Raw genomic sequence first — 26144 nt, forward strand, 5'->3', positions numbered from 1 at the left:
TCGGCAGAGAATCTTTCCCAAGTTTGAATGTTTATTAAAAAACACAGATGGAAGACCTTGACAAAAAATGCCCATTAGTGAGTAAATGTCATTTAAGAATTTATATTTTTAATAGGCACTGATTAATTAAGCTCTAGCTGTCTGAAACTTAACCTTTCCAGTATAACTTTTTATCATTGCCTTAGATAGTCGATAAAAATTGCAGTTTACAAAATGGATGATAAACATTTTGTTTAGTTACCGTAGATTGGAATAGGCATTTAACCACTGTTGGGGGTTATTCTATCATTTTGACTTTCTTCAGTTTTTATACTGCCTAAATGGTCCACAAAGGGAACAGATGGCAGAGTAGTTTCAGAAATATTCCTGTTAAGTCATTTTGACATTGTGCTGTCCTGTGTCAGACTGCACATCTGAGGGACCTAAATTGTTCATTACATTTCCAGACGGAGACTGTCTTTCTGCCTCTTTATTCACCACGCTAACACAAGGGTGCCCACGAAGATAAAACCGCCAAGGCTTCTTGGCCCACTCCCCATGAGACTCAATCCCAATGCGCGGTGCAGATACTATATCCTGTGGTTCTGCTGGATTTGTGTCTGGGTCCCTCTCCAGCCACACCTCGGGGTCTGAGGCTAGATCTCTACGGTCAAAACAGCGAGGTATATTTAGAGCCTGGCACAGCTTGGAAGGTCCGTTGCAGAGCTCTTTGTCCTTCAGTTGCCGGGCTCCCTCTTTGCGTCTGGCCGCCCTCAGCTGCCTCATGACGGGCTGACCCTGCAGGGGCTCGAGGGACCGCAGCAGCACGGCAGCACCCTCCCCTGCGAATACAACACACAATATGCATCAGTCAGTAAGGCTCCACTCTGTCTCCTTCCTTTCACCTTTTACCCACCAACGATAAAAAAACACTGCTGTGTTGATTTAATGTGCCATATTAATGCTAGACACTTAGAGGACACATTAAACTGCAAATATATTTTTTCTGTCTGCATGCATCCATCACAACCTTTAGTGGGTGACGCTTTTACCTTCACTGGACACGTTCATACAGAGGTAGATGCCATAGATTGGATACACGTAGATTGTGCCGGGCTTCATGAACATGGCTGTGTTCCTCTCAGTGCGTTTGCCTCCTGCTGAGTGTGAGGCTTTGTCCTCCCCTCCGAGGTAGGCTTCAGTTTCCACTATTCTCCCTCGCAGCTCAGCACCATCTGCACACCTGCGGACCAAAACCTGCAGGCACAAGAGGCAGGACGGATAATGTTTAATGTTTTGTTAGGATTAATCAATTGACAGAATGTTAACCCTTTGAAACCTGGGCAAATTGGCTTTATTTCTTTCAAAACATGAGAAGAAAGCAATGAGCAACTTCAAAAGAAATTAATTAGCAAGATATGAGTAAAAAGTACAAGTAGACTACTATCTGAAAATTAGCAAAAACAAAAGCAAAACAAAGCAAAACAAACAAAATTGAAAAAGACAAACAAACAGACAAACAAGGAAATTACCTAAAACAGCTTAAAATTATAGCAATTTAGAAAAAAAATATCATGATAACTATACACATAGCTAAAGATATTAAAAAAAAGATTTTCCAAATGTATAATCTCTTGCAATTTGTGGGACATTTCTTGCAAAGTTGCTCAATGCCTTTTTTTCTTCATGTTTTTTTTAATTATTATTATTTTTTTACTAAACCAGTTTGCTCAAGGTTAAAAGTATTGAATACTTGTGAAAGGTGTCCGAATGCAGCACAAGTATAGTGATGTTGATCTTTAAAGCCAAAATGGCAACAACAACAAAAAAAATGTGAATATTTTCTTTTTTTAAGCTGTCTGGGACATTCGAGGATGTGATCATGGCCTCTGGGAACTTATAGTGGGCATAATTTATTATTACACACAAAGACATTTGCTGTCTATAGACTATAGATATTTATGTTTAAAGAAAAAAATAACTGATTAACCCTTTCAAAACCTGGAGCATATCACTTTTCCTGTGCTGCTTTCAGATGCCTTTAGAAAGTATTTAAACCTTTGAACTCTGAGCAAATTGGTGCAATTTCTAATAAAATCATGGGGGGGAATCAGCAAGAAATCAGTAGCTTTAGAGAATTGTTTTTTTTTAAAGAAAAAAAATTAATCATAATTACATATTTGAATTTATTTTACACGTTTATTATTATTTTTCAGCACTTTCCCCCATTCATTACCTTGTTTTGTTGTTGTTTTTTTTTGTTTTGTTTTTTTTGTTTTTTTTTTACTGATTTGCTTTTTTTGGTCGTTTCTTTTGTTAATCATCGCCTACCTAAGTCAAAGGGTTCAGCATGAAAATAAAATTATCTTTGGTTACAGTCCTACAATTAAGGGGAAGCATTTCAGATTTTGCAAAGCTTTAGCTACTGAAATACAATATTTCTTTATTTCAATTAAAAATGAAATGGACTGAACTGACAGGTTACTGAGTGGAGCTCCTGCATGAATGAAACACAAAGCAACCAGAGGTGGAGACTTTCACATAAGGCTGTGCTGTCTCAGGCCATTGCAGCTTTGATAGGTTGAAGTGTTGACTTAGGTCGTCTAAGAAATCATCCAAACTCTATAGACGGATGTAAAACGCAGGTGAGGCGGCATTACCTTGCCGAGGAATGCTTTAGCTAAACCGATGCAGGGTTGGTTGAAAAACTCCTCTCCCAGTCTCTGCTGCAGCCCGTTTTTGGAGAAATAATGGCTTCGCTCCGTCTCAGCACTTTGAGCATTTTCACACTTCTTCTTCTTCAGCTCAATAGGTGAAACATTTAATGTCACATTCGTCTGGTTTTTGCGTTTATTTAGTGTTTGTTCAGCTGCTGTTACGACTGTTACTGCTAGCATCTTTCTTTTTCTCCCTGCCATCATAATATCAACGAAACCGCTAAACGCAAATGGTAAAAATTCAAAAGTACTTTTACGACACCCTCACTGTCTTTTGCATGACGCTGTAGCACGTTTCTGTGTTTTTTAAACTATTTTCTTTATCATGTATGTGATTCTTTAGGTCGATCAATGCTAACGCTAACATACAGGAAATGAGCGATTGTTTTGTATCTCTTAAAGGGACCGCGCACCCTTTCACGCTCATAGACGTCACTGCAAATATGTGTTTTGATGTTGTTTATGTTGCTGTTTACTGTTTCCCATTAAGGATGTCTTTCCAGGCTATGAGGAGGAAGGTCCAGCTTATGTGTTTTTTTTCCCCACAAAAATTCCCAAACAGGACTTTAAAGTCCAACATTTACTTCTTACTTGTGGTGGACAGAGGTACAGATTTGAGGTACTTATACTTTATTTGAGTATTTTTTCCATGCCACTTTATACTTTTACCCCACTACTTTTTACTTCACTATAATTATCTGAGCACTTTAGTGAGATTACATATTAAGATTTTTGTATTAAAACATTACAAGAATTAAACAAAATGTTTTGAAATAAATAAAATTATCAAGCAGTTTATAAAAGTACAGCTGCAAGGGTAAGTTGATTAATCAATTAGTTGATTGATAGAAAATGAATTTGCCAACTGTTTTGATAAACATTTAAGTTTTTTCCTATTTTTTTATTGATTCATTTTTTTCTTATATGATAATTTAACATTTTGGGTTTTTTTCAATTCCTTTTTTAATGGATTTTGAGTTTATGTTTTTTATTTTTGAAAAAAAAAATGAGGGTTTTTTTTTTTAGATAATTTGGAGTTTTTGGGGTGTTTTTTAAGAATACTTTTGATGGGGTTGGGTGTGTTTTTTTTTTCCTTTTTTTTACTGCAGTTCTGTGTGTGGTGAATGCATGGGGCGTTGCCGTACCCCAGCAGAAGCTGTTGCTTGAATGCGGCGTGAAATCAATGTAAAACATTGTATTGTCTCGATATTTCATCACTTTTAAATAAATTAAAAAGCAAACTAGAATGTAATGCGATTGTCCAGTTGGCAATATCACTCGATTGTTATAGTTTATGTAAGGTGTTGATATGCCATAAAAATAAAAATGTTATCAAAAGTCATAGTATATTATGGCATAAAAAGTCATAGTATGTGGAATTTTTCTGCGCAGGGCTTCATCATATACTGGTTTTCTAAAATGGCAATTAAGTCCCCAAAACTGTGAGAACCCCTGATCTGACACTTCTATTTTAAATTGCTCTAAAATGGTCAGTTAAGCTGCCAAATTTCTAAAAATGTCTCCTTGGGTTAATTCCCCCCAGACACGTCAGGGATTAGGTCATAGAAAGTGTCGATTTGAGTTGCACCCCCCCAGTGATGATTACAGTCCTGCTTCCTGCTGCAAATAAAAGCCAAATTTGCTGAGAGGTTACCTCCCTGAACAGTGGCCTTTTCCTGTAGCTGTCTTATCTTTTCAGCCTCATTTGAAAACACTCCGCTTTAATAAGAGGTTATAAATAGAGCTGGTGTGCTCTCGCCTGCTTGTGCCCAGGAAGTGGATGGCGCCAGTTTGGCTCCAGGCATCATGGGGCCATGTGGCTTTGTGGAAGACTAACAGTGTGTGACATGGTGCCATGCCACAAACCACAACTTTATCAGGAAAGTGCAAGTTTACTGCGTTGTTGTTCTGAGGCACAGCGATCACCCTGAAGCTGAAATGGCTGCATGCATTAAGTAATGTAACAATGGATGGACAGGCCAAGAGCTAGATGCGAGTAAATGAGAGAGAATGAATGGATATAGATGTTATGTTATGTTGTGTCATTTAGATTGTTGAAGAAATACATTGATACATTTTGGAGATGTATTGCTAACAGAAGATTGAAAACAAACCTTGGTTATGCTTTTTAGATTCTTTTTTGGAAATAGTTTTTTACATGTTTCTAATTTTGCTTTGTGTTTCACACGTTTGGCTACTAAACCAAAACAGCCATCAGATTAATGCACGGAAGTGTAAAAAAGTGTAAAATTTCCTCTGGACTTTTTGTAGCCCCCTCTTCTGTACAGCTTCTTAGAGTTCAGCATTCTGCAGTTATTTTTCTTAATGTTTTGCACTTGTGGTATTGACCTTCTCAATCTTTTCCGCTTATACAAACCTGGTCTGCTGGGAGTTGGCTTTTTCCCTGTATTGCAGGAGACAAACTGATGGCCTTTTTCATGACTGCTGTCAGTTTCTGCTGCAGTTTTGCACATAACGAAATTCACAATACCGTTATTTACAGCATGGGCATTTTCTTATTTCTGCAGTTCAGCAGCCTTATTTTTCTGCCTCCTGGACTCAACTTTGGCAGTGTTCTTGTGCACATCCTCCTGAGCTTTCCACAGCTCAGAGTGAGCCCTGATACATCCCTGTCTTTACTCTGGAAAGCCTTTGTGCCCCCTAAAGCTGAGCTGGTGCTCTGGTGCTGCAGATTCTTGTTTACCTCGTCTACAATAATGTTATCTGGAAGAAGTAGTCTGATAGTGGACCTGATATATCAAAAAAGTATGATTACAGGAGAGGCACTGAATATAGAGAGTGATTTGTGCATTAATGTTAGAGAGCTGTTGGGCACTCTACTTTTAATTCAGAGTATTTTTATCAAAACAACATTGGAGGTGCGCCGAGCTAGTTTCCCAAACCTGTCAGAATGAGAAAACACTTGAATGCATGGTAGATATGAATAAATGCACTGCAGGGTAAGAAAGCAACTTTCTCATTTCTACTTTTAATACTCCAAAAATGCTATTTTTTTTTAAGGTTTACAAATAGTATAAGAAATTGTGAATTATCCTCAGCCTATTATTTATTAATATGAAAAAAGGACAGAAACACAGAGCAATATTGCAAAAAAAAAAAAATTCTCTCCCCACGGAGGCTCCAGTCAGATGTTTGGAGAGGTGCCAGAAAGTGCAGCATGCTGGTGAAGTGGCGGTGGTGTGTGTGTGTGTGTGTGCGTGTGTGGCATTGCAGAAATAGGTGAAGGGTACATGACACTGGTTTGAGGGTAAGTTGAGATACTGCGGCAACATGAAAAAGCATCATAAAAATTCCAAGTTCAAATATTTTCATTGCGAGTCATTTGCTGGCATTGCACCTATTCTGTAGTATCTGTCATTGCTGCCTTTGTTTTGTCCAAATGTAACAAAAAAACATTTGAGGTTAATATTCCTAAATCATAAGATACAATAATATTTTTAGTCAAATCATTGTTTATTCACAAATAAGAAAGATTAGAGCAGTTGTGCAGGAATTAAAGACATAAAGAACTGGATAGATTTATTGAGCCAGGATATGATCCAGACAGAAATGTGCTGAGCGTGTTCAGTAGAACAGTCCTGGCATGAGTTGTTGACTTTGTCATGGCTGGCGGACCACTGAAAGCCATTGTTTGCTTGGACTGTGTTTCTACTGCCTGTCAGCAGTGATGCTGAGGTCTGGGCAGGGCAGCTTTCATAGTTGCTGCCACTGATAAGTTTAGCAGCTACAGCTTGGCTGTAGCATTGCATTCTGGATCACTTTCAACTCTAGCAGTCACAGCAGTGATAGTGACGCTGATCAGGGACGCCAGAGACTCATCTGTGTGTGCAGATGGACGAGCAGAATGCAGGCAGACTGAAAATATCTTACTACGCCATGAGTCAGAGAATCCTATGAAGAATTAGGTTTGATCTGCTGGGTATAATATCCTCCCACCATGCTGTGTTTAGTCAGGAAGTCACTCCTTATATTTGTTTTTGATTAAAGCTGTGATTATTTAGATGAGTTTTATATTGATTGAAATTTACACAGTAAAAAGTTTTAATTTGACCTAACTTTTCATGAATCTGTAAATACATATTCATAGATAGTGTTCAGCATCTTCCCATAGACGACAGAGGCCTCACAGAGGGGGCGCCAGAATTGCAAACAAAATTTTGACAATGAAAAAATTTGAACATAAGGGAAAAATAATCCAAAAATCTAATGCTAACGGGCAGTCTGTTGAGGTACCGTCTGTAGTCCTGGCAATGCAGTTCACCTTAATGTGTTAGCATTGAGTGATCATCACACTCAGTACATGCTATAGAGCATTGATGGGTATGAGGGAGAGGAGTGTATGTGGAGAGCATTATGGTGTATTCCGAACACAAGATGAGCATTTCACGTGGCAAGATTACTTTATTATTACTTAATTATTTTTAATATTATTGTTTATTTCTGTATTTGCATTGAGTTGTCATTAGTTGTTTTTTTGCAATTAAATTTGCAATGCTTTTACAGTAGAACGGTTAAGATTTTCTTTTTGGGTGGACTGTAGTGGGGTTAGGGGGTCAGGGAAAACTTGCTAAGGGCACCAAATGCACTTGGCCCGGCCCTGGTTTCAAATCCACGACAGGCTGACATTGCTATCTTTGGTTTATATCTGGCTGCATGAAAATATTACATCAAACACATGACTGAAGAAGATGAACTAAAATAATATCACTATTTTGACCCACCATGTTTATGATATCTTAACTCTTCCATCAGCGCAGAAGTCAGAAAGCTTTCAATAGTAAACTGGCACTTAAAGAAAATGTCAAAACTACAATTATTGTCTTAAAGCTGTGTTTGTTTCTTCTGCCATTACAAATTTTAAATGATTGACAAACGCTAATTGTGTCAGACTTTGCTGCAGCTCTTTTATATGAGAGTCACATTTTAAAAAAGGATGTCTCTGATGTTCTTTGTTTTAAATAAAGACTGTAAACTATTAGTGGCAATGTGTCATAGCTTTTATAGGTGCTGAGATAATCTCTTGTTTTATACTGAGTTTAAATTTGCATTGCTTACATGACATGATCATATTTATAACAGATTTCAGTCCTCATTCCATTACAAGGTACGGCAGTACAAGTAAAAGCAAACGTTTAAAAATACCAAAACATAAACACAAAGATTATCTTTCGGTAGGCTGCTTCAATTACAGCTTCTGAAATGGCTTCAAAGAAAAGCTTCCAGTAGCACCTTTAACTGCAATCATTTTATGCAACAGTGAGCCTTCTCCCTCACTGTGCCAGTGAGTGTCTGGTAGTCATCTGCATCCTTGGTGTTTGATGGGATTAATTATTAATCGATGACAATTAATGATTTATGAGTCTCTTTTCTTGTTTGCTGCACAGGTGGCTACGTTCTCGCTGGGAGGGAGAAAGAGGAGGATTGTTCCATGTGAGTTCAGACACCTGCAAAACAGAGACATGCTTATGGAGAAACAGTTCTTCTTCCACATCTGCAATGCCCTCTGGTTTGAAGAGCACCACTGGAGTATAAACACAGGTAAGGAAAAACCATGCATGCATGTGTCTACTGTATGTATTTGTCTAGACCACGAGCATATTTTTGTTCTGCATAATAGAAAATGAGCAATGTATCTGTCGAGCACGAGAGACAATTGAAAAACAAACACAAAAATCTTAGATTTAAACCTAACAAGTACAATAAATAAACCCACAGTAGGTTTTTTATTTTTTTTTAACCATATAGCGGTTTAAAAGCAAACATAAGAGTCAATAAGAGATTGAGGGCTGTTTTAGTGGATCATTAAAAGACAAAAACTCAGCCTTCCATCTGTTTACTTTATTGATTGAGCCTGCACTAAAGCCTCCAGCCCCCCTGACCTTTTGTGGTCTAACTCTGATAACAGCTTCCTTGTCTCAGCTCACACCTGTGGCTCTCCAAGGGAACAACCGTTGAGTTAGGCAGAGAGGATCTCACTGGTCTTATCGCCAAAACAAGGGAGTATAAATCCGCTCAACATGAACACACAGCAAAAGCTTTTCCGACCACTTTGATATCTTTAACAGCTTCCTTCTGCTGTGGTATTTAGCAGCAGCACAGATTACCTTTTTCCAGTAATGCACAGTATTTGGTCTAATCGTGATGAAACCCAGCATGTGCTGTATTTTAGTTTTTCAGCGCACTCCATCTATGGATTGCTCGGTCAGTGTTACAAACAAAAACTTAAATTTTATTGTAGATAGCATGTCTTTACTGTAGGAAAACAGCATAGTCTCACTTACAGAGAATCACAACATGCTGCCAGGGCAGGGATGCCAGGGGCACCCGTTAGCATCTGTATGAGATGCACCAGGCTTTCAGCAAACTCTGCATTAATATTAGACTTTTGGATTACTGCACGTCGTATAAAGAGTATGAAAGTAAGGTTGAATTGGGTGGGAGAGGAAGTGGATGGTTCCTACAAGCACAGGACTTTGATCCAGGAGACCAGTGTTGATGTCATGTTTACTAAAAGTCAACGCGTTATTGGACACATCAGTTGTTAGTCCCATGTGTCAACCATGATCTTTTCTGAACCCTAAGTATTTTTTTGCCCAAACATAATCACTGACCCCCCTTAATGTTAACCACAATCTTCTCCTAACCATAAACTATATAAAATAATGGACGCAACTACTGTAACGTTACCTATTGGTTTGTGGAGTTTGGCATTTTGCCTGTTGCCGTTTTGGTTTTATGGAGCCAGAAGTGACCATATTCAGATGAGAAGTTGATGCTGAGGAGGAGAAGGGGGTGGATCTGGTTCACGGACTGTGGTGACCAGGTCCCAGGAAGTTTAATGGGCTTTGAAGCCAATTTTCGTAGTGACTAAACAGTGTCATTACATCCGTCATGTGATACAAAGTAGCCCCAAAATACTTTTCTTCCCATTGACTTACATGAAAAAAGACACGTATGTAGATTATTGGATACATTTCCTTTTGAACCTCACAGCGTCTGCAAAATGACTTTTTTTACCATTTGAATTTGATCCATTCTGTCTGATAACATTTGAGAGGTCTAGAAAAGCTGCACAATTTAATAATTGTATCACATTCAAGTTAGCAGAGTGCTAAACCTGAAGTAGCCAGTTCGGCTGGTGGAAGTCTCTAGTGCTCTCTACACAGCAGTGCTTATCATCTGGGAAATTTTATACATAGCAGTTGAACTTTTTTGGCTTCATGTTCCACTTAGCAACTTTCATAGGCATCAATGGGGCCCTGTCTCTAACTCTGTATCTTAGCTCTTCAGCTCAATCATGTCACCTCTTCGGCTCACCCCCTGCGCAGTTGTTATGACCTTGGAAGTTGTCTTTAGAGGGCAAAACTGTTTCTTTACCAGGCTGTAAACATGCTTATTTTTGCTGTAATGTTTGGCATTTTAACATGGGTGTCTGTGAGGATTTTTTCACTCTCAAGTGGCCATTTGACAAACTGCAGTTTCTGTGTTGGCTCCATTTTTAGCCACAAAGGTTGCTGCTTGTTCTTCATCCTAACCAAGTAGTTTTATTGCCTAAACCAACCAATGACCCCTTTTAACTCACGAGTCAACTCACATGACTTAATGCAACCCCTCTGCATCAAGCGACATTGCAAACAGCTGCCCAAGCGTCAACATATAATGAGCAGGGATAAGACTGTGCCATCAATTCTGACAGAATAGACTGACATTTCTTTTCCTAAAAAAATTAGCTCACCTGGTAGAGCTGGCGCCCCATGCACAGAGGCTGCTGTCCTCACCGCAGTGGCAACGGGTTTGACTCTGACCTGCGGCCCTTTGCTGCATGTCACCCCACATTCTGTCCTCCTTTCATGCTTGAGATGTCCTATCTCTCATAAAGGCAAAAAGCTAAAAAATGTTCTTAAAAAAAAAACCTACACAAACAAAAAAACCCCAAAACAATAGACCCATAAAATCATCCTTAGAGATTCACATTCTTGTTAACAGTATTTGGCTTCTTTTTAGTATTTCGTTGGTGTGGAAAACCATGTCACCCATGTACAAGTAAAAACCTCTGTGGTCTTAACCCAGAAATGATGGCCTCCCTCCCACTTCTCTGCTTGGTTGAAGAAAGAGGAAGCTGTTTATGGGCCATCTGACGATGTCCTTTTGCTTAAACATTACCCTTGCTCTCAACCCTTTTATCTGTGTCTGATTGATGGGGCTTGAGGGGGCCCTGAGTGCTCCTACAGGTCCTCCATCGCTTCCTAATTGCTGCCTTTGCCCCAGCTTCAACCCTCCTCTATCCCAGGGGAAACGTCACCATTAATTACTACAACTTCATGGTATATCAATCAGAGGTCCCGGTGGGCCCTCTGAACGGTCCTTACACAGCCAAGTACTTGTAAAAGAGTTGAAGTCCAATAAACTCCTGTGGTGGAAATGCTGTCTTTTGACTAGTTTAGTAACATGTCTCTGAATCAGCACGATTTTCAGTGCAGCTATCAGTCACACTGGCAGGGGGAACGAGACCCATAGGTGCAAGATGGAGAGGAGACTTGAGCTGAGAGGACGATCTAGCCTTTTATGCTATGGACTAGAAACAAGACCAGCTCTGAATCGTCTGCTGTGAGCCTGTTGTAAATTTTGGGTTACCCTCTTGTGTGAAGTGACTACATTTGGTTTTGATGTTTCTTGCTACAGATATTACTTTCTCTATAGGAGGAGAGCTACTGACAGTGTTGAGTTGTGGAGGAGCTGCGGGGGAGGGGTGATACAAAATTTCAAAGCCTCACTTTAGACCTTTATGATATTGATTATATTGTAGCGAGAATATTGTTAGATGTCATGAAATTATGTTGACTTCTGCTGATTATATAGATTTCTGCCAAGCTGCAGACAGCTATTCAAGACCAACAAACAACAAAATGGTTTTTTTTGCAGTGAGTCATTTTAAGCCACAAAATGTGGTTTTGTTTTTTCAAAACCCATCATTGCATTTCCATTTGCTTTTAAGCCACCAAATGTGGGCATTTTTCGCAACCTGTTGCTGCATTTCCGGTAGCTTTTTAACCACAAAATGTGGTTGGTTTTTTTTTTTCAACCCATCGCTGCATTTCGAAAGGCTATTTAACAACAAAATGTGGAGGTTTTTGACAACCCAATAATGCCAGAAAAGCAGTTGTTTTTTACTGAGACATCACTGTGTTTCCTGCCGAGATAGTGCTTTCAGAGGCAGGTATTTTAGGCAAAAACATGATCTCTTCCTAACCCAGTATTTTTTGTGCCTAAATATACCCACAAATTAACCCCAGCATTGTTGGAACACAAAGAAACATAAAGATTTGACTATCTGCCACATAACATACATGTATATCCATGGTTTGCAAAAACGTACAATGCCAACATTTATTTTAGTGATTGTGTTGGTGTATCTCATGGAATAGTGTAGCTTCAGAATAGCTTTACAGGCCCCCAAATTAACATTGTGCCAAACAAATGTACAACATGTGATTGAGCATCATTTACTAAAAAAGCAGTGCTGGATAGTGACATTTACTCAAGTACTCTACATAGCTTCCATTTTTGAGATGGTTGCTCTTTACGTAAGTATTTTCATTTTATTCTACTTTCCATGTTTACCTCACTAAATTTGTTTCTTATATTTTATCTGAAGTGTCAGAATACTTCTTATTAGGTCTGGAAAACACCACTGAATGTTAAATTCAGGCCCTCCTATGATTCCTTGTTACACAAAGAAATCTTCCGCCCTGTCAGCATAAAAATAGGATATCATATTATGTCTTCCTTTATTTTAATAGCAGAAAGTTCAGTGGTTGAGTGTCTTAATCGAGAAGTACATCAAAGCAATCGTGAGGGAGACTTTTCCAGGAACCTGAGCTTCTTGTGCCCTGAAACCGCATCTGAGGAAAAGTGTGCACTTGGTACCCCTTGTCAGCACCTCAGAAACCTTCTGCTTCCTAACATCCATCTCTCTCCTGGAGAATATTCCCAGGTGGATCTGAGCTTTCACTGAAACCATGATGGAATGCACCATGATGGTCTTTTCATTAGGTGGAGCGGCAGCAGCAGCGTGCATTACCTGGAGCAGTGGAGAAGCTCCATTTCCTCTAATGAAAATCTCCTCTTTTACAGTATAAAGCAAAGTGAGTTTGATTGTTAGGCGCTGCACCCTTGTTATTACTTTTGACAGATGTAGTTTATTAAATGCATAATGTATTAAAGTACCCTAAAAATAGAAGCAACTCCCCATACTGTAAAATCTGACAAGTAGATCTTACCTAAAATAATCGTGGAAACTGTTGCCTTGAAAAAGGGAGAGTGGATGTAACTATAAATCTTGATTAATGTTTACTTGGTATCTTATACAAATGAACGTCATGGTAACTGGGCTTCTATTTGGGACAGGCATTTATTTGTCAAAATGTGTAGCCACACAAAAGGGACTGGGCATTTAACTGAGACAGGCTTATATTTGAAGTTTTACAGTATACAAACGTGATTTACTAGTTTGCAACCAGCAGAATACAGAATATAGCACAGTATACTTGGTTTACTTAAGTTGCTAAAAATGAGAAATATTTATTTAATAAAATGTATAATTTTTAAGTTGCAACAACTTTGTAAGATGAGGTAGATTTAACTAAATTTTAAGTAAACTCACAATTAGATATAAAGTAAGCATAAAAGAACTGGTAAATTAAAATCAACTGGTCAGATTTTAAAGAGCAGAAGAATTGCGTGTCTTACTGGTGATTTTCTTTCAGTTACATTAAAAATGTATAGATATACAGATAATTGCTGTGAAAAAAGCCTTGGCCTCAGTTTCTGTACATGGTCTCACACTGGGGAATGCCCATGAGGTTTGGGTGTGAATTAATGATTAAGACATGGCTGCAGAATCCCACGAGGTCAAGTATGGAATCTCAGCAACAATGATGGGAATATAATGGCATGCCACACATGTGAATCTCATTATTGTGAGCAGTTGTGGTGGATTCATCCCTCCCTCTACATCTATCTATCTTTGGAGTTATATTTATGCGTACACAAACTAAACCAGACAGAGCAGTAGCAGCATACAGCATTCTGCGTACAAAAAGTACTTAGACTTAGTTTAATAGGCATCAGTCCGTCAGCCACATTAACATCAGCAGACGAAAACCCCAGGCTCATATGACACTGGTGTAATATGCTCATTGACCTGGAGAAAACTTGGGGGGTTTATATAATTGTAAACAGACAATCAGTTGCTTCATTGGCTGTGTAATAAAGCAAGACTGTATAATTCAACTGAAAGTGAGCACAGGGTTTACTGGTATCATGTGATGTCATGAGCATCATCGTGTCATGTGGCAATATTGCATGGTTTAGAAATGGGCAAAAATGGGGAAAACTACATGACAGTTTACATAACATATTTGTAGTAGTCTTTTGACCTATTTACACAATTTATTTATTAACATTTGTGTATTTACAGTAGATATGTGTGTGTGTGTGTGTGTGTGTGTGTTTTCTTGCATTCAAATTCTGCTGCTTAAATCAGATGTGAATGTACCACTGTCTTTATTGTAATGTTGCATCATCATGGTATTTCACCATTTTTAAATGTTCCTATTGCATGAGTCATACAAATCATAAAACAAGTATTAGACCCATATTAACAATGGTGAAAAAAGAATACAGATTCTTTACTTAAGTAAAAAATACTAATACCCCCCTGTAAAAATACTCTGTTCCAAGTAGAAGTCCTGCTATGAAAATGGTACTAAAGTAAAAGTAAGGATAATGAGGATAATGTACTTAAAGTATTAAAAGTAAGTAAGTTAAAGTAAGTTAAAACACAAACGTCTTAAACACAGACACACACACACCCAAAAATCTCAAAATTGTTAGAAAAGATACACCTCAAAATTATTTTAAAAAGAAGAAAAAATTTCCTCAAAGGTCCAGATTATAAATGAAAAAAAAACACCCAAAACTTTCAAAAAATAGACAAAATACTTAAAAGTCAAAGTTATTATTAACAAAATTGAAAATAACACCCCAGAAACTGAAAGGCTAACAAAGCATCATATTTTAAACTCTTCTTGCTTTTTTAATTAAATAAAAATCGTAATCTTTAAAGTTACTAAAGCTGTGAGATAAATGTAGTGGAGTAAAAAGTGCAATATTCCCTCTGAAATGTAGTGGAGTAGAAGTAGCGCCAAAGGAAAAATACTTAAGTAATATACCAGTACCTCAATTTCAAACTTAAATACAGTACTTGAGTAAATGTACTTAGTTACATTCCACCACTGCATATTGATCAAACAGGTGTAATAGCATGTAAACAAGTTGTTGTAAACATGTTATTGATCATGAAAACCTTTGAGCCTCGTGCAAACAAAATCAGTTGCATTTTAGACAAATTATGAATACATATCTTATTATAGGCCTACTTTTTAAATGATAATTTTCTTACACAAACATTTATGTCAGTCTTTACATGTGATCCACAATGAATAGGGTTTGAGGATCATCTAGTTGGAGATCTTGAAATTATAATTATAAAAAATGATAAATTACTTACAAATACATCTAGTCATTAAACATTTAATTTTGGGGCTTTTATGAGGATTTTACAATAGCAGAGTGAATATTCGGCGCAGATGGAGACGGTTAAACCCTGGTTTTAGTTCTGCTCCGGCTGCAGATATCGCTTAGTCACCGCCGCGCGCTCACCGGGAGAAGCAGCGCCTCCCTGTGTACGCACCGATTGGTTGGAGATCTTGACGGACTCGCCTTCTCCACAGACCGTCTCCAGTCCAGGGCGGGGCTGACTCTCCGCCAAACTGAATTAGGCTACAACCGGCAGAAGAAAACTTACCCCGGGTCGATTCATGGAGCAGTGTGGGAATGCTCTTTCCGTAGGTGGGAAGCAGAGAACCGGACGGCGGCTACATTTCGGTCACAGCACCCTTGACTGCCTGTACTGCTGCTGGTGCGATCAGGAGTGACCAGATTTACGGCACCGGGCTTCAAAAACATCTGCGGGGTGGCAAAAAGAAGCACGTTTATTCCTGCGCCTCTATCAGGATGATGTGACAAATCATCTCATCTGCTGCCTGGGGAGAAAAATCTGTGAAACCGGATTTTTTTTTTCACTGCTGGAGATCATCTGAGCCGGTTGTCATAAGGGTAAGTTGTGTCATAATTTCGTGACTGCCTCCCGTGGTCGCTCATACGGAAGGCAGCAGCCAGAGGAAGCGCTCACGCGTCGTGATCGAAGAGGATATACAAGCATAGTATATATGAATTACTGGTCAACATGGGTATCCTTTACATACAGGATGGACATAGTAATGAGGAGACATGGGGCTGTGCCGTCAGCGCTGCTTGTTGTGGAGTTTTTATAGTGAAAGTAGGCTATTTAAAGTGCCCATGTAGTATAATTGGGTCTACCTTTAGGCCTAATCACCTTTTTAAAAAGTGTGACACATTTAAAAGATGTTGGAGTGGAATTATCGAGGTGTGAAATGATGTCCAAATTGAGCCACAGGCTGAGAAGCCAAATTACTTTTTTTTTTTTTTAAACTTAAACTTGGCCAAATTCAGATGAGATTACTTTCATTAGAACCACTCTGAATGAGCCAAGGGCTTGATGATTTAATTTTAAGATCAGGCAACATTATTTCAACTGGCTGGAGGCTGACTGAAGAGTGCTTAATTTGTAATTTTGGACTAAAGAAAGAGACTAAATGACTATGTTGTTGACTAATCATGCAACACATCACGCATAAAGTCACACCATTACCTCACTCTTCCTCCTACTTCCACTCCGTCATGTCTTCTTCCTACTGCTCAGCATCATCTTCCTCAAAAGCGATGTTTAAATGCATGTGCATCAACAAATAGCAGTGCCACACTTTGCCCTGGCTACACACAAATGTTACATAATTCATGATTAAAATCTGCATGAAAAAGAGCTTCTCATGTCAGCTCCCTGAACCCTTTGAACCTGAAAGTGTTATTTCTTCCTTCTTTGTTTTCTTTGTGGCTTTCGCGAGGCACTAACACACAGTGACTCAAAGTGAGTCATGGCAGACAAAGGGCAAAAATTCCACAAAATTGTACGCATGCAGGGGCCACCTGAAAGTCTAGATTTGACTCATCAGAGGCTGAAAGCTCCAGGACAGCATCTCGCATATTAACAAACTGCAAACTTGTTGACATCGGGAAGGTTACGCGCTCCAATGTCCTACAATACCTGGGCAGACTGAAGTGAAACCATAGACGTACTGTATTAGAAACTGCTGAGTTATTTTGGCAGACAGGACATAGGAGCACATGGCCTGGTTTGTGTGCCCAGTGTTCCTGAAACCTTATCACATGGAGGGAGGGGGATCATGGCTCGGGGTGATGTAATCGCACCAATAAAGCAGGGCTCTGATGTGTGATAGTGGCAGTCATGCTCATCCTCTGTATCTGATCCAACTGGACCCCAGAGTGAATATTCTCAGTGTGTGTGTGTGTGTGTATGTGTGTGGATGTTTATGTGGGTGCATGTGGGTACGTGATACTTGGAGGGAGCTGGGAGTAGCTCTGCTGAGGCAGGTGGACTATCCAGGCTGGCCTTGTTGACTGGCTGGTATGTGAGTTTTTCAGGGGGCTGCTGAGGGGGCCACACTGTAGTCATGCCTGCATGACTCATGGCGCGGTATCTGTCTGTCTGTCAGTCTGGCCAAGTGCACAGTCCTGTACAACTGCATCACGGTATTGCCTTCAAAAGAGCTACAGAGCGGGATTTTACGCCCACTGGTAGTGTTATCAACCTTCATTCATTGCCATTCTTTACCTCAAAGCATGCCTCAGTATGCAATAGACAGCCCCCTCTGGTGTCCCCTAATTTGGAAAATATATGTACTGTTGTCAACGGCAAGAGGCCAATCATTTTTTTATCCATTTTGAATTATGCCATGAATTACACATTTAATGCTTGTCAATTTAAAGGAACAGTGTGCAGGATTTAGCGACATCTTATGGGGAGGATTTTAGATTGCAACCAGCTGAAACTCCTATGTGCCAGGCATGACCTCCAGGTTAAGATTCCTTCAGGAGGTTTCTACCGGAACTCAAATTATCTGCAGAGGTCTCTCCCTCTCCAACACCAACGGACCTGGAGATTCACATTGGTAAAAACACTGAAAAAAGCAGTTTCACGTTAAAACACACTTTTAACGTGAAACAACACTTTTCTGACGCTGTTTTGAAAACGCATGCGCAGCTTTTGAAAATACACTGCAGATGTATTATTGCACATTTTTGAAATGTGTTTTGTATTGTAGGATTTGTAGCGTTTTCTGAATGTATTGTGTTGTGGGATCTGTAGCGCATTCTCCAAATGCTATACATGTGTCTTCAAATAGATGAAGATGTTTTCGTGATTTGCTTGTGTTTTGTCTTTTTGCAGCGCATTCGCCCGTTCCCCACTGTAATTCTAGGCTACTGTAAAAACATAGGGGACTCTGTGGACCTGCTCCCTATTTAGATATAAACAGCTTGTTTTAAGGTAACAAAAACACTAGGATTATTTGGTATGATGTCACACGCGCAATGTTTAGGTTTGTAGCCTTTCTAATTAGTGTACCTATTTTCGAGGTCTTTTATCTCAAGAGTTTCACAACAAACTAGTCTTTTTTCGACTTACAAATTTATCTTTTAAGGGCCTGTGTCCAAAAAGTATTTTTCTTTTTGACAGAGAGGCAGAGAGGCTGTGGCAGGGCATGGGGGAGCGCTTCATCCCAGCACTTCATCCCAGCACTTCATAAAAAACTGCTCCCAGCGTCTTTTTTTGATGACACCACGTTAAAAAAGGGGTGACTACATAGAGCACCATAGTGTTGTATGTCTGATGTTTTCTGGCCTAATTACTTCAAGATGATGCATCTACAAGTGGACATGGTTATTTAGCCCAGAGTGGTCTTTCTTTGTAGATTTGATGCTCTGCTGATGAGGTGACGCAGGACTAAAAAGCAGCGTTAGATTTCCTGGAAGAAGCCTTCTGAAATCTGAAATCTTTCTGTTCCTGTACTTTCTGTGATTGTTGTTCATTTTCTTCAGTCTCTGGACAGAGCTTGCTCTGAGTTCAGGCGAAATTAACGTCACTGGGCTGAACAGTCCCATGTGTGCAGAGCACATGCCTCTCTAAATAACCTCAGGCTGTTTCTCCTGCAAACACATCTGTATCACCAGTCGAAAATGAGTTCACTTGAGAATCTTGTTATACAAACAACCTTAGGTTAACATTTGTTACTGACCAACTAGAAAGTTGCTCTGAACACGTGTTAAAGGAGTAATATTATGTGAGCTGTAAAACAAACTGTATTAAGTCTGTGAAGTCTACCATATTCATCTGATAATTCTGCTTGCTTTTCATTTAAGCTGTTATAATTTTCCCATAAAGTTCTGTTAAAATGATACTACACCCGCAATGTGACCATTTGTATACCAGTTACTTACGACATGTTACCCTGAATTTGTGAAGAAAACATTGTTTTTCTTAAATAATACAAAAAAGACAAACATTTTTCATGAATTAAGGTCATTGGGAAGCAACAGGGAACATATAAAAACATTTGTTTATTAACATTGTAGGGCCATGTGAGAAAAACAGGACTTTCCTCACAGGTAACACAGGGTGAGTAAATGATACAAAAATGGCCATGTTGGAGGCAAAGTATTTCTTTAAGCAGCTTTAAAGCAATCCACATTGTATAACTTTACTTAAAGGCTCTACACATGAGATTTTGAACATTAATATAGCAGCAGACAAGTATTTGCTACGTGACCACTTCAGTGTTTGCTTGTGACATTAAAGGTTAGTGCCACATGCAGGCAATCCTGGCTCTCTGAATTTTTTATGTAGCATCTATAATAACTCTGTCTCAGTCTAAATGATTCTTACTTTAAAAAAATATATCAAAACACATGAAACTCTGTTTTTATAGCTGCACCATTACACAGCAGGGAGTCACAGAAGTTTTGTGCCCTATTTTATACTTCCTTTGAATAATATCAGACCAAGATATTTAGTATCTTTGGAAACTTTTTGGGTCTGGACTTGAATATTAAATACATCTCTGTGGGTGCAAACAGTGCCTCCACTCCACTCAGTCTAATATTGTAGTGTTTGACCTACTCCTCGAGAGTGTTGAGGTGTTTGTAAAAGCTTAATGTGTTATAGAGCTAAATTACATAATTCTCTGAGACTGTCATGTATCTATTGTATATCTTTGCGAAAACTGCCACAGTGAAGACTGTCTCGTGGGGCACGGCGGCAGTATCTGGAGAGGTCAAACATGTTAACCAACTTGTTCTGCTACTTTGGAGACAATGCGCATGCTTTCCTGTGAAATATATTGGTTACAACTGTTCCCACAGCTGAGCTCATACAGACATCGGCTTAAAAAGCATGCCAGGTATGTTTTTTTTTTCTCTTTTTCAGGGATTGATGGTGAGATAGCCCACAGGCGGTGTTTGATCTAGTTCTCACTGGTACTCGCTCAGCTCGTACCTTTTTGACTTTGATGTGGTTATACGGTTTTGACAAAGTTGTCAGGAGCAGGAACAGTGATTTCTCTCGCATGTCAAATAATGTGGTATTTGTGGAAAAACAGATTGTGTTGTGTCTCTAGTGTCTGTCATGCATATGCAATAAGGAATGCAAGTAGATATATTTCGCCTCATTATCTGAGGTTGCGGTGCAGTGGTTTAAATTACACAGGAAGTGTGGTGTTTGTTGCTCTTACAGGCGTTCATCCTATGGCCACTTCTTCCCTTGTTGATGGCTCTGTTGTGTGACTCACAGCAGTTGCATCCCATCCTGTGACATCTTTGTGGTGGCATGATGCAGCGGTAGCCATGACGGTGGAGTCAGTTGTGATGTAATGCTGTAATGCAGCAGCAGCAGGGCTATTTCAGGTCTACCTCTGAGCCTCCAAGGCCTCCGTCTGCCAGCACGCCACCCTGCCCTTCTCTCAGTCAGCACCTCATCTGTCATGAGCCAGATAGCCATACATGAACTGGCATTCACAGAATTTACTAGAAACCTCTGATGCACAGGTTAAGAGAAAAAGTTGGAGGCGTGACTAGATTGAAAATACAGGTTACTGTGATTTGTTTTCACAGTTATTTGGTTCAGGCCCAGATTAGGCTGTAGCAGAGATGAAAACATCTAATTTAGGTAGTTACAGGGTGTTTGTGTTCCAGCAGCTTGTGTTCTCACTGACATGGTGTCTCAGGCTGGTTAACCTCGGGACAACGCACATTCTCAGGGCTGTGGGAATTTTTTTCCCCAGATGGCTGGTGCTTATAGATGAGCAGCAATGGTTTCTTGAACTTTGATCTTCCGCTCTGAGTGTGAAGAGCCCTCAGAGGGCGTGTGTGCAGATTACCCAATAAATATCTTTCTCTACCTGGTGCCTCAAGACAGAAATTTAACAGGCATGTTGCAATGGGAGAATTTCCTTTACAGAGAGTTTTGTTTCAACGCTCACACGAGCTTAAATAACAGTACAACATGATCTTCCACCTGTGAAAAATCAGTGCAGTCTCCTTTGTGTAAATGCACCTAGTTTTGGGCTGATTTGGTTTTAAACTGAGAGGGGTTGTCCTGCATTATAAATTATATGCTACCTAAAATAATTAAGGTAGGGCTTGGCAATAAATATATTATGTCATGATTGGTATTGTGATATGAGACTAGATATTGTATTTATTGTTGTTGTCTTAATGTTGTTTATGTGCTAACTGGCTTCTTGAATCCATCCTGTCAGTCCTCTGCTTTCCCTTAAACGATGAATACAGACTTCTGCCGTCTGCTGGTATGGAGAGTACATTGTTATGTTTTTCGGCCATTAAATGTAGTCTTTTTTGGTGTATTCAGGTGCAACTTTTTGGCTGAAACATGATGAATAATGTTGGTTTGGTGTGTCAGTGATTTTTCAAAAGTTTTTAGTGTTACCATTATAATGCATGATTTCATCTATCAAGCCATTAGTTCAAATTTTTCTAAAGTTTGACTTATCACAGAAGAGTTAGACCTAAAATACATCCATATAATGTTGCTTTTTGTGTGTTGCTAATCCATATTGGAGACTGTAGTGTGTGCATGCAGCCCAGTTCTGCTTGCTGTGTCTGTTTACTTTTTCTTAGATCATTGTTAGACCAGAGGACCAACTTAAGGAACACCCTAACTGATACAGTATCCCAGCACTGTTACAGCGGCAATGACAGGGCAGTTTTAAATAGGATAGCCCCCCCTCACCCCCCTCCCAGCCCTCTATCTTTGGCAGCACAGTCGGTCGTCATACCCAGAGGCTGCGAATCCTCATTGTGTACCAGACTACAAGTTGACTGTTCCCTGAATGGAGCTGCACACACACAGTTATATCTGGACAGTTTCAACAGTCCCACCAACATCACATACCATGCACCAAACTCACTCCAGCAGCTTTCCCAGAAATGAGGGTGTGTATTGGAATCCTCTGCAACTTTTCTTTTACTGTTTTTTTTTGGAAGAGGTGGGTCTTAGTTGGTTTGAATGCTCTTTTCTTTTGACTGAACCATTTAAGTGTTGGAATACGAGTGCTGAGAGGTAACCAAAGTACACTCATCATGCATCTTACCTTATGTTATTTTATTGAGTTGTTATTTTTTTTATATTGGTTAATCTGTTGGACTGAGTTCAATGCTTGTCATTGACATGGAATCAAGCCAGGCGCCGTTGGCATATTTGAACATGTACCTGATCCCGTAACTCTCAACTTTCCTTTCTCGGCTGCCTCTGCTTCACTTCACACCCATGCCAACTTTCCCTTCCATTTGCCAGTTGACAGAGCTTGTAATGCCGAGTGCCAGGGAAAATGATGTAAAGCCTCTAATTTATGATGCCCAGTTGATCACGCCCAGTTATAGTGAAGGCATCACGCTGGAAGCCTAATATGTGGTGAAGCATATTCACTCAGAACTCGGCAAAAACAAACATGAACAGTGATGCAAATCAAAAGTAAATTATTCCTGGAGGCTGTCGGGGTTTGTACTCCCACTCTGGGATGAAATAGTTTTTTTCTTTTGTTTGTTTGTTTCACTTCTCTCATCTTTTCTGAAGTAGACATTCTGTCTCTTCACCAGTGTTACATTTCCTGATTACTTGCCGCTCCTGCATGACAATATTTTCTTGTTGGCAAACTATGTAAGGAAGCATATGACTGACTTTATTTCCACAGAAAAAAAGAGTGTTTTCTTCAGTTTAATCAGTTTTGAGGAGGCCTCCCCCACACTGGGGAGTGACTATCCCAGAGGACCTGCCCCAGTCTTCCCAGTTTTCCTGTGCCTTTGTTGGGAGTTTTCCACTGATCTCTTGGCCCAGCTGCATGGCTTCATTCATCCTACTTCCTCCCCCATCATCCTCGCTTTTACATCTCCCTGATCCCAGTTTAGAGACCCTGGCCTCACCTCTGGGTGTTCCCCTGGGTGCCTCCTCACTTCCTCAGCCTATAGTGAAGTATGTGGAATAGCTAAAAAAAAATGAGTACTTTAAAAAAAAAAATGAATTAGTGCATCTAATGCAAATGTCCTATATTCAGTGCCATTCAACCCACATATTTACTAGTACTGACTACTGAATAACACATAGATCTGTGAATGTTCCTTACTATCTGAAAGGTTTTTCTCTCACAGAAATGGTACCTCCTTGATGAGTTACTCTTACTTGACACAGAGACCCAAATCTCACCTCACATTCATCTGATTCATTGCTTCACAATCTGCGTTGCTCACAGCTGCTGCCATAATGCATCATGGCCCACATTTGTGTCTTACCACAGTGACTGAGTAACTGTCAGACCCACAGACTCCTCTTGTGGGTTGGGAATGTCAGACTATATCAGAAACACACTATTTGTAATCTTAATTTTTTCATTTTCGACACTTAAGTTTCAGTTGAGTTTGTATGTTGTAGTTGATGTTAACCCAGTTGCCAGAATAAATATCGGGATTGTACATTTCTGCAAACCACGGATATCTTACATTTATATGCTATTATCTAGCATAAACATTGAAACTTCATTTTTCAACGACGCTATGAATAATGAGTGGTTAGGTTTAGACGCAAAAACACTTGGTTATAATTAGAAAGAGATCATGTTTTAGTTTTTAGGACCTGGTTTTGGGGGCACTATCCTAGCTGGAAATACAGCAGTGACTTGGTTTAAAAAAGGCCACTTTTTGAAGCACTATCCCAGTTAAAAAGGCATTGATGTCTCTGTAAAAAACAACTGCTTTTTGTGGCATTATCCTGGTTAAAAAATGCAGCGATGTCTTGGTAAAAAGAATGACTGCTTCTTGTAGCACTATCCATGCTAGAAGTGCAGCAATGTTTTGTTAAAAAATAGCCACTTTTCCTGGCACTATCTCAGCTGGAAACTCAGTAACGTCTCAGTAAAAAACAACCACTTTTTGTGGATTATCCTGGCTAAAAACACAGCAGTGTCTTGGTAAAAAGAACGATTGCTTTTGGTGGCACTATCCAGGTTGGAAATGCAGCAATGTCTTTGTAAAAAACAACCACTTTTCATGGCACTATCTCAGCTGGAAATGCAGTGATGGCTCGGTAAAAAATCCCCAACAAAAACTGTTTTTTTGCTGTAGTATCCCAGGTGGAAGCACACCGACAGGTTACTTAAAACCATGTTTGGTGGCTTGCAAAAGTTCAGCAATGACTTGCTAAAAAACAGTCTGTTTTGTTGGTTGTTGGTGTTAAACAGTGATAAGCAGGTTAGCAGGCGTCTTAACTAGGTTTCACACCATACCCCTCCGCCTCTCATTGATGAAGTCAGCTCATATACTATGTCACTTTACAAACCTTTACATAACATGTTTGTCACGTGCAAATGTTTGCAGAAATTTACAATGCCAGCATTTTCTTCTGGACTGAGTATGTGTGATTGATGTGCGTGCTCTTCCCACCACATGCAGTTCTGGGAACTAGAGCACATAGTAATGCATAAGCACTTATCTGTTGGTCAAACTACTTTATCTTGCATAAGTCCATCCCAATCAGATAAACGCTGTGCATGTAATTCATTTTAATGATGTCTCTTGTGTTTCTATTTCATCCGCATATTTGCCTGTGTATCAGATGAAAGAGATTCAAATATGGGAGCTTTATTGAAATGACCTAGTTGTTGTGCGTGGAGCAAAAATGGTTTCCCCTCCCTCCAACCCAGAGGGGAACCTGAAGACTAAATAGGTCTCTGCAAATGTTGCCTCCACAAAAATAAAATCAAATCCTACTACCTGTGGCAGAATCAAGCTTGTATTTTCATCCCAAACTCTGTGTGAAAATTGTATGTGACAGAAATGTGATTCGGTGCAGAAGGAAGCTGCTGGCAAGACAGCCTCAATTGATATTCCCTGTCCTTCACTTGACTGTTAACTCGGGCTGTGCACACCTACACATACACACTCGTAGACACACATGCACGCGCTCACCCTCCCACATGTGTACATGAATTCACAGTGCGCTGTGGTGAAAATCAGTGCAGTCAATAATCTGTGCCCTGGAGTGTAACAGATCTGCAAATCTTTCAAGACAAATTAATCTCAGTAATTTCAGCAAGTATATGATCTGAAATGTTTAAAAGACTGAAATGGTAAAAACCTTAATTATACCCTACTATGAGATTCAATCTTTTAAAAAATTATAGAGGCTTTGAATTTTAAAATTACTCATGCAGAGTGTGATTCACGTTGAAGAGAACACATTAGTCAAACATTTAGATATTTTAATGTTAGATCGAATGATTAATATCCTGTTCGTGAATGTAAGACGTCCTTTAACATTTTTGTTTTTCATGCCATGCCATGTTCCTTCTGCCTTACTTTAGTGTGCTTTTAGCGATTTAGCAGCAATTGTTCATGTGGAAGGCCAACAGCTGCTGCCATGTATTTAAAAATTATGCTCGCTTTTTCTTAAAAGCATGAACAAGGTACACTTGAACAGTTTGGGACCCTGAACTTCAGAAATCAAAAATGGAGCCATCACAATTGAGCCTTGTGGTGGCCATGTTGGCCATTTTACTCTCTGCCATAACCAAATACTGTATTTTGCATCATAACTCCTATACCAAGTATGATAACACAGAATATGTTATATCTACCCCTGAGTTTTAATCAAATTATTATTTTTTTTATATAGTACATTTAAAATACAACCGAGGTTAACCAAATTGCTATACAAATTAAAGTGAAAGGCACACAGATGCTAGTTAAAATTTATATAGGAACAATAGCGACAGTAAATGGCAGTAGAAAGTACAAAGCGATATTATATGTACACAAACCTAAAACAGGGTTTCAATCAAATGTTCCCCGTCAGTGGACGGG

At 39.4% G+C, this 26144-nt stretch overlaps 2 protein-coding genes across 5 annotated transcripts in view; one reads left to right on the forward strand and one right to left on the reverse strand.

The window, feature by feature from the left end:
• Window positions 1-10: 10 nt before the first annotated feature.
• Window positions 11-3125, reverse strand: mpg (N-methylpurine DNA glycosylase). The gene is made up of 3 exons (XM_042504218.2): window positions 2640-3125; window positions 1032-1236; window positions 11-821 (listed from the first exon to the last, which is right to left on the reverse strand). The coding sequence occupies exons 1-3, from the start codon at window positions 2898-2900 to the stop codon at window positions 370-372; spliced, it is 918 nt and encodes a 305-aa protein (XP_042360152.1). The 5' UTR covers window positions 2901-3125; the 3' UTR covers window positions 11-369.
• The window catches only part of rhbdf1a (rhomboid 5 homolog 1a (Drosophila)), a 62767-nt gene continuing 39275 nt past the window's right edge, over window positions 2653-26144 (forward strand). For 3 of the 4 annotated variants that reach the window (XM_088069150.1, XM_088069152.1, XM_088069154.1), the window contains exon 1: window positions 15512-15896. The gene's annotated coding sequence lies outside the window, so the exon portion shown is untranslated. Of the gene's footprint in view, window positions 2792-8101; window positions 8256-15511; window positions 15897-26144 lie in introns of those variants that run through there. The other variant, XM_088069153.1, reaches the window with a different exon arrangement.

Source organism: Plectropomus leopardus, chromosome 18 (genome assembly GCF_026936395.1).
Source record: "Plectropomus leopardus strain MGB_pleo_1.0 chromosome 18, ASM2693639v1, whole genome shotgun sequence".
In the NCBI taxonomy this organism is placed as follows: domain Eukaryota; kingdom Metazoa; phylum Chordata; class Actinopteri; order Perciformes; family Serranidae; genus Plectropomus; species Plectropomus leopardus.